At 53.4% G+C, this 9,502-nt stretch overlaps 1 protein-coding gene across 1 annotated transcript; it reads right to left on the reverse strand.

Moving 5' to 3' along the window:
• Window positions 1-1,616: 1,616 nt before the first annotated feature.
• Window positions 1,617-8,110, reverse strand: Arsi (arylsulfatase family member I). The gene is made up of 2 exons (XM_075968551.1): window positions 7,473-8,110; window positions 1,617-3,824 (listed from the first exon to the last, which is right to left on the reverse strand). Exons 1-2 carry the CDS (start codon window positions 7,781-7,783, stop codon window positions 2,420-2,422), a joined length of 1,716 nt encoding a protein of 571 aa, XP_075824666.1. The 5' UTR covers window positions 7,784-8,110; the 3' UTR covers window positions 1,617-2,419.
• Window positions 8,111-9,502: the final 1,392 nt, after the last annotated feature.

Genomic DNA, 9,502 nt, shown 5'->3' on the forward strand with positions numbered 1-9,502 from the left:
GGGGGCCCGGACCATATTGAGAACAGGTAGCAGGCACACTGACTGCTATGCCGAGCCTCTCAGGCGCTAGTTCCTGGGGACCGAGTTGCAGACTGAAGCTCAAGTGGCTCCTGGGCTATGCAGCAGCTGGGTTGAGGAGAACCCAGAGTTTGTTGAGTTCTACATTGAGCATAAGGCTGAGCAGAGGAGGGCTTGAGTCAAGCCTGCTCTTCAAGACTTCAGAAATCGACACCAGCCCTAGCACCAATTATTCCTTATGTTTTGGGGCCAGGTTGTCTACAGGGAACAGAGCTTAGGAGCCATGTATGGTCCTGCTATTGTGGCCTCAAAGGGGTCCGCAGAAGGGAAATAGACGATGGGGCTGGACATTGGAAATCCCTGTCAAATACCTTGAGTAGTCCTCAAAGAAGCATCCGTATAGTTTCCTAAATCCTGGATTTACAGGGAAGCCTAGGCTGGGTGCCAGTGTGACAAGCCAGCGGGCATGGCTAGAACAGGCCCCAGCAGGCCTGAAATGTCCTGGGCAGTGGGCAGACTATGAATAGCCCTTCTTGGACACACTAGGCTAGGACACCACCTTAGTAAGCATCTTCTTCAGAGCTCCTGAACAGGCAAAAATGACACAGCTATAGGAGCCCAGAGACCTCTGCCAGTCCCAGACCCTGTCTACCATCTGGGCATTAACATTACCAAGGAAGTGAAAACATACAGGTGGGGAGAGATGAGAAAAGGCAAAAAGAACAGGGCTGGGCTGGAAAGATGGCTCAGCAGTGAAGGGCACACGTTGCTTTTCTGGGGGCGGAAGTTGCTTCCAGTACCTGTGTCGGACAATTCCCACCTTCCGCAACTCCGCCTCTAGGAGAATCTGAGGCCTCTAGCCTCTGTAGGCACTTTGCTCACACGCACATACCCACACACAAACACACACATCTACACTTCATTAAAAATAACGCTTGAGGAAGGCAAAAAAGTACAGGGCTGGAAGGAGGCGCCTAGAATGCAATGGTCACCTCCTCCCTGCAGCCCAGGCCAGGCCCTCATGCAGAATTCAGTCGCTGCTGGGGTGATGCAGTCCTGCAACCAGCCACCCAAACCCCCACGGCACTGCACCCACCCCACCCCACCCCACCCATCCCGCTCATCCACAAGCTGACGAGTCCTAACAGGCCTCCTTTGCCAGTGACAAAAATAACTATTTTCAAAATTCACAGCAGGGCCTTCGCCTACACACACTGCGCCGACTGGAACCTGAAGGGAGATATGCAGAACGCAGTGTGCGGATGGAGCGCTGTTATGCAGCAAGCAGGCTTTACAAACACCACCCCCTCCTCACCACTACTGAGCCTGGGTCCCCCAGATGCAAACGTGCACAGTGGTGCCCAGAACAACCAGAAGCAAAGACTTCTGGATCGTCCACTGTACGCAGAGAAACACTGAGGCCCAGAGAGGGTCATGGGTTTGCCTGCAGCCACACAGTGAACCCATGGCAGGACTCCCTTCCCACCTTTCTTCCCATTCCCTTTGCTAACAGAGAGCTCACACGAGGCCCCCAGGACACACATGCGTGCACACACACAGAGACCAGCATCTCTTGCCTGTGGGAAAAGGCACTTTAATCAAGTTCACAGGCTCCTCCACAACCATTAGCGTGGCCAGTTTTCTCCAGCACTGTGAGGTAGGCCGAGCCAGGACTAGCATCTCCCTACCCCTTTGCAAGTAGGGAAATCAAGGCCCTGGGGTAAAGGACCATGCCCAAGGCCAAAGGAGATGATTGGTTCAAAGACTCTTTTCACAGCTGTTTCCTCAGGACCCAGCCAGGTCCTCCTGGACGCTGGGGACAAAAAGAGGGTGTTCCACTAGCTCCCACATCTGGGGGCTCTGGGAATGTAAAGATTCTCATACCCTAAACTCTCCATCCTCATCGGGTCCTTTAACAGAGCAGCTGGCTATTCTCCAGCCGATGTCCAAGAGCACCACAGAGACCTGGAAAGAAGTCACGGACTCACGTCATCCGGAAGGGGGCAAGATCAGCAAGGAACTCTGCCACGAGCCCAGTCACATGTATACACTGGAGCCATAAAGTTCCCAGAGCTCGTCTTAGAGGTGAGGAGACTGAGGCAGAAGGCTGCTATAGGTAACCTTAGGTCCAGAACAAACACATCAGGAGAGAGGCAGGACTGGGACCCAGGCATCCCAGCCGGGTTGGTGCCCTCCCCCAAGCCCCACATGATTCAGCCCCTTCTGTGGCCTCCCTCCACATGCCTGCAGAGGAGACTTGACCTTGGCCTTCTCCCTGAGAAGCAGCAACGGGACAGTATCTTAGGAGGAGCTGAGATTCCCTGCCACCCCCAGCCATCAGATCCGGTGGCAACGGGACAGTATCTTAGGAGGAGCTGAGATTCCCTGCCACCCCCAGCCATCAGATCCGGTGGGACATCAGCCTGGTATTGAGTTTCCGGAAAAAAGATCGAAGCTTGCAAATCTTGCATTTCTTCTTGCGACGACCCCGGGAGAAACTTCGAGCCCTGCCTTCCTCCTCCTCCTCCTCTTCTTCCTCATCCGTGGCCCATGGTCCCCAAGCACCCCCATTAAAGTCAGGATGGGCCCGAGGGTTCGCAGCTGGGTAACGCACAGGGATGGCAGTCCGGTTATAATCAGCAAGGCGAGCCAGCAGGGTGCGGACGACGTCAGGGCGCTGGCCAGCCAGGTCCTCTCGCTCATAAGGGTCAGCACTGATGTTAAAGAGCCACACAGCCTGGCGGATGCTGGCCATCCGCTCTAGGTTCCACCAGCTGCCAGGGAAGGAGGCCAGTGTCTGTGGTGGGATCCAGTCACCATAGCCTGGGTCTCCAGTGAGCAGCTTCCACTCTCCCACCCGGATAGCAGCCTGCACAGCTGTATTCCAGATGCCAAATCCACCTTCCAAGGAGCCATGCTGGGCATGGTTGTAGAGGGGGTCGATGTTGTGTAGGATCTCTGTACGTGGTGAGGCTTGGCCCTCACTGATGGCTGGCCACACATCGTAACCATCCAGTCCGTCAGCTGCCGAGGTAGTACCACCCGCCAGACCCACCAGTGTTGGGTACCAGTCTGTGATATGCACCAGGGCCCGACTCGTCCGTCTCTTTTTCTTGAGCAGGGGGCTGTGGACGAAACCCAGGCCCCTCACACCGCCTTCCCAGTAAGTACCCTTGCGTCCTCGAAGGGGCCAGTTGCTACCTCCTGAGAAAGTCTGGCCACCGTTGTCACTGGAGAAGATAATGACGCTGTTGTTATAGAAACCATAGCGCTTGAGGGCCCAGGTGATGTTGCGAACAGCCTCGTCCATGCAGGTCACCATGGCCGCGTACTTGCGCCGTGCTACATTGCCCATCGTGCGATAGCGGTACAGGTACTCTCGAGGTGACTGTAGGGGTGTGTGTACTGCCTGGAAGGCCACGTAGAGGAACAGGGGTTTCTGAGGGCTGTGGCTGGCAAGGATGTGGCTGGCACGCTGAGCGTAGAGCAGGGTGGAGTACTGGCCGCTGAGGCCCCAAGCCACGCTCTCGCCTTCATGCAGGTCGAAGCCACAGACCCCTGGGCCGTCACAGTTGTCATAGGTGTAGTAGTCCACATTGCCTGTGAGGGAGCCCAAGAAGGTGTCAAAGCCCCTGCGGGTTGGCAAACACTCCTTCCTGTAGAAGCCCAGATGCCACTTGCCCACCATGTGGGTGGAATATCCTGCTTCCTGCAGCTTCTGGGGCAGTGTGACCTGGTCCAGGGGCAGGCAGTTGGGCTGCCGTGGGCGGATGATGGAGTGTTGCAATCCTGTGTGGATCTGGTACCTGGTGGTAGAGAATGGATACATGGGAAATACAAGTGAGATGTAGACCACGGCTCCCAACCCTGAGATGGTCCTTGGTCTGGTGCCCCCAGCAAGAACAGTAACAAAAGTATCAGATACTGTCAAATCCTCACACAAGTGGAAGTAGCTATGCCAGGTTATTGATGGAATGGACTAACTGCAGCTCAGAACAGTTAGGCTGCCACCCAGGACCACACAGCCAAAAGTTGAGCCGGGCTCGCTAATGACAACAGTTAGGAGCTAATACCAGGTTCTTGCCCGTGTGTTTCAGCATTGCGCTCCCTTTGGATCCTGCTCACCAAATCCTCACTGCAAACTAAGAAGTACACATTTTTATTCCTACCTCCCAAATAAAGAAACTGAAGCTCAATGATTGACATGACTATTATGAAGTGTAGGCTGGGTATCCCAGCAGAGGCTCCAGACCCCATCCCTGAGCTCTAAGCTATAAACTTAGAGCAGAGCCTGGATACACCAAGTCCTGCTCTCCAAAGCAAACCCCTACTCCTTGAAAACCCACGGCAGTATTATTCCCTCAGTAGTTTCTTACAACTCACTCAAAGAGCGAGTACTTTGTTTGTGGGTCTTCCTCCTCCCCCCACACCAGGGATTTGGTGCACATCTTCGCTCTCTGCTCAGCCCTGGGATTATAGCTGTATATGCTTTTGGGCCCAATGATGTAGAATAGGGTTGTCTTTCTATTCCTAGCACCTCAGTGATATGTAAAGCTCGCTCAGTTACTTGAGGAATGGCTGGCTGGCTGAGCAAGTGAATGAATGAATTCGGATGGTATGGGAGCCAGAGTGAACTAAGTCCTCTTCTAGGTTTTTCATCTTCTAAAAAAAAAATAGAAAGAAAAAGAAAAAAGTAACAACAGGGCCCAGAGAGATGGGTCAGTAGTTAAGAGCACTGGCTGCTCTTCTAAAGTCAATTCCCAGCACCCACATGGCAGCTCACAACTGTCTGTAACTCACGCAGATATACATGCAATGCAGGCAGAACACCAATGCACATAAAATAAAAATAAATAATTAAAAAAAGCAACAACAGGGGCTGGAGAGATGGCTCAGAGGTTAAGAGCACTGGCTGCTCTTCCAGAGGTCCTGAGTTCAATTCCCAGCAACCACATGGTGGCTCACAACCATCTGTACTGAGATCTGGTGCCCTTCTCTGGCGAGCAGGCATACATCGAGGCAGAATGTTGTATACATAATAAATAAATAAATCTTTTTTTAAAAAAAAAAGCAACAACAAAAGTCAGAGGAAGAAAGGGCTTTTTGTTCAAGGTCACTCAGCAGTCAGGGACAGCGCTGAGACTTGAACATGAGTCCAAAAGGTCTGAGCAGCAGTGTTTTCAAGCAAAGTCGCCTGCCCAGCTCCTCACATGTGGGACCAGTTGATGTTTACTCGTGTAAGTGAGCTGGCTGGAATGGGAAATCCCTAAGAGTCACGGTACTCCCAGGCTTTATGAGAGTCCAAGGCTTGCCACCCAGGCAGATGACTGCAGTAAGTTTGTCGCAGAATCCTGGGTTTCCCTTATTCGTTTACATTGTATCTTCTGCTGCTGTGGCTAGAGATCTGTGTGATCTGCTTTAAGGTGTCTTAAAAGCTGCAAGTCAATAAACCAACTGGAATGTCACAAGGCAGTTAGAATTCCCACACCTTTCCTTACCCCTACGCAGCTAAGTTAGCCTGAGTACTTGGTATTTGACACCTGTCTTTCCTTAAGACCATTCTTAAGACTTTGCGTGCCACACACTCATTTAATTCTCCCTTCACTGTGTGTGTGTGTGTGTGTGTGTGTGTGTTCATGAGTTGGGGTCTACTCATTCCAAGGCATGCACTCGTCAGGTCAGAGGACAACTCTCCAGAGTCAGCTTTCTTCCACAGTGGGCTCCAGGAATCAAACTCAGGTCACCAGGCTTACACAGCAAGCACTTGTACCTGCTGGGCCATCTCACCAACCTACACCTCTTTTGTGAAATATACATGGGACATTATCACAATCCCCAACCTACAAATAATGAAACTGAATCCCCCACACACACCAGTGCAATATATGACCCAAAATCAGACAACTGGCAACTAGAACTGTTTTAAACTCAGGCCTACCCAACTCATGCTCAAAATCTCTGTGTGATACAGTTTCTCCAGGCCTCAGGCAAGCTGAGAAATGATTGGATTTGACGGGAAAAGCGTCCTGGGGCCCAGACTCCCAGCTGAGGGAAAAGCGTCCTGGGGCCCAGACTCCCAGCTGAGCGTTTCTGCATAAGGGCGGGGTGCCTGAAGCACTGGTTTGTAATGTGGGTGGGCCAGCTAAGCCTTGCCAAAGTTCATTTGTCAGGGAGTAACATGAGAAACTTTGGGTCTCTCCAGGTCCACCGAACAGGACTGGCTACAGAAGCCATGGAGTAAGCATCTGCAAGACAAGAGCAGACACCAGCTGGCCCTGTGATGCTCAGTTCACTTCACCAATAAGAGCCTGGCTGCCCATTCAGATGCTACCCAAAGTCCTGTTGCTCCAGGGAGGGAAGCACAATGGCAGATTATTCTCCCTCTTTAGGGGGTTAGTCCCTGTCCCGTGCCAGGGTCTACCCCACTACCAAGTGACACCTGCAACAAAACCGCCTACCCCTCTCCCTCTTCCTGCTCTTCTTCACAGTCCCCGGATCTAAACTCGGGACACAGATGGAAAGAGGGAAAGCACCGCCAGCTGATTTCCAGCTCTGTGACGCCAGCCCAGCATCTGACCTCGCAACCCTCTCTTTTGTAAGAGCCTGAAGTTGGGCAGAGACACTAAGTTGGCCTCTCTCTCTCTCTCTGATTCCACGCCTCATTGTCCCACCCAGGAAACAGGGAGAGATGGGCTCCGGTCCTGGGATCTCAGTAGTGATCCCAAAACATACCACTGCTTCCTTCCAAGGAGAATTAACTTTAGCCCAGTCCAAGGATTTTCTCCCAAGTGAAGGGAGTTTGCCTTCCACAACTCCCTCCTGTTGCCCAGCTCTTTTGCTCTTGTAATCTCCAGTCCCATCAGGGAACAGCTCATTGTAAGAGGATTCAGCACTGGGGAGGAGTCTCTAATGAAAAACTTGGAGACTTGGAGAAGTGAAGCAATCAAACAGCCTCAGGCTAAGGGGTCTGCATCACATGATTCCTTCATCTTCTCCCAACGGAGCCATCGATGACAAGGGACCAGAATCTTTCCAGGATCAAAGACAGAGGCTGTCGTTTATTGAGAGATAGGAAAGTTACACATAATTCATTTACCTTTCACCCTTTCAAGATAGAAACTGCCCTTCACTCCATTTTAACTGACTCCCCATCTGTCAATACACTAAGTATTCAAAATAAGCGTAAAAGAGTCCTCTGATAAAGAAAGGAACACACGTGTGGAACATGAGTTATCCTAGAACTACAGAGTAGGTCTCGAACACCATCAGAAGCATTGAATATGAGGGTTGGGAAACTAAGGCCCAAAGAAGGCAAGGGACTTATTGATAACGGATGTCACTCGCAAAGCTAGCCTATAACACGTGCACAGGGCTGTTCCGCTGGGTCTGCAACCTACCAGCCAGGTTAGTTGGGGATTTGGGCACCCAGTCCGGAGAGTCTGAGTCATGCCTACCTGCCAGTGAGGAGCTGGCTCCGAGAAGGTGTACATATGGGTTGGATGTAATAGTTCTCCAGCTTGACACCCTCAGCTGCCAGCCGGTCCAGCGTTGGGGTCTCGATATCTGAGCCGTGGTAGCCCACGTCGTGGTACCCTTGGTCATCGGTGAGGATGAAGATGATGTGAGGAGGCTGCGGTGGAGCGGCCGAAGGTTGATCGCTGGCTTCCGCAGGCCCATCGGCCACGAGGCCGGGCTTGGCCCAATCCCAGGACAGGTAGCCCAAGCTGAGCAGGCTGACCAGGGAGAATCCAGAGAGGGCATGCATCGTGACGCCTAGCTGGGCACGCGGGGCTCCCAGGGCCTCAGAGCCTCCCGCGCCAGGGGCGCACCACCCACTCGCCTGTTTGTCCGTCCTCCTGAACGCAGTGAGAGCCCCCGGGGGTCTCTTCTGGGATCCGCGGTGGAACAGCTGGGCGTCCCGGGAAGGTCAAGCTCGCGCCGAGCCGCCTCCCGCAGCCCTCGCTCCCTCTCCCCCAGCTCAGCCCGGCCAGCCCGAGTCGTGGAGTGGCGGCTTCCCAAAAGTGCTCTCCACCATCCCGGGACTCTTCCCTGCCTTTTTACCTCGATCCTTCCCGCCTCTTAATTTCTCTCACTTCTGCTTTCCCTTTCTCCTCCCTCCCCGACCCCCAATTTCCCCCAGCTTAGCTTCTGACCCCGCCCGGAGTCCCCGCAAAGCAATGCTCCCCACAGGGAGGTGGGCAGGACCCCACAAGGGAAGGGGAGGGAGACACGGGCTGGGCGGGTCTGGGAAGGGACACAGCCCAAGAGAGGGCAAAAAAGTTGTAACATCTGCCTAGCTGAGCCCCAGGTGAAGGGGTGGGACGCCGAAAAGGGTCCCGCCCCCGGGCAGAGAGCCCAGTCTCCGCGCGGCTGGCCGCCAGCTCCAAGGCCTGCTCCTGGCCAGGACTACCCAGAGAAGGGGGGGGGATTGCTTGGAATTCAGTGGAACAATTCCGGCCAGACATTCCTTGATCATGGAGTCTTAGCATAAGAATGCCACCCCTAGAAGGGTTTATTTTCCAAGCCAACTAGGTCATTTCTAGAGATGGAGAGACCGAGGTCCTGAGGTGACCAGGAGCTAACAAGGTACCGCTTGAGCGGCAGCTCCCTTCAGGTTCTGCCAGCTTCCCTTCCCTCCACTTTTCACCTTCCTCACACCACTTTCCAGTTAGTCGTAGGGTGCTTGGTAGGGTGCACTCCCTGGTCTAGATGGCAGAGATGTTGTATGCATCTTCTACCCAGAAGCTCCCTCCGTGCCCAGTAGGAGCTCAACCCTGTCTGTTGCGTGAATGAGGATCACCTAGGCCAACTCCCATCTGAGAAGGTAAGCTGGCAGAGTCAAGCCAAGTGTTCAGGTGAGATAGGGACAGTTGTTCCAATTGCTAAGCGCGACTGATTTAAGTCCTGTCTAGGCCACAGCGAACCCAGCTGAGCACCATGTGCTCGTGTGTAACTTTGGCTTGTAAGCCAGCGGGTGCGGTGAACTGGACCACTTCACAGACGAAGCGAAGAAAGGCTTATTGTAAATATGAAACCCCTGCGTGCCTATCTCTCAGGTTGTAGAAAAAGAAGAGCCAGAGCCCTTTGGTGGAGTCCAAAGCTTCCATGGCTACAGGGGTGGGGGTGGGGGCACTGAAGCCAGCAGACGGGTGACTGCCAGGGCCATCTCAGGGGCAAAGAGAAGCAAGCCTTACTTGTTATCAAAGAAGCCTGCTGGGATGGGAGAGGGTGTGGGGGGGGGGCAGGACTGGAACAGCCTGGGAGCTCTCATAGTGGAGGAGGAATCAGGGAGGTAAGAAGAGCCAGAATGGGGCTTGTGGGCCAGAAGAGCCCAGTGGCTTTGATATGCATGACAGTCTGCGCTCATAGGGACCAAAGGAGCCTGAAAGTTAACAAGGGTTTTGATATTACCGGAGGCATATGCCAGTAGAGAACCAGATGCCCCATTCCATTCATCACAGGCAGGGGAGAGAAGGAAGTGGCC

The sequence above is a fragment of the Microtus pennsylvanicus genome, chromosome 4 (genome assembly GCF_037038515.1).
Source record: "Microtus pennsylvanicus isolate mMicPen1 chromosome 4, mMicPen1.hap1, whole genome shotgun sequence".
NCBI lineage: Eukaryota > Metazoa > Chordata > Mammalia > Rodentia > Cricetidae > Microtus > Microtus pennsylvanicus.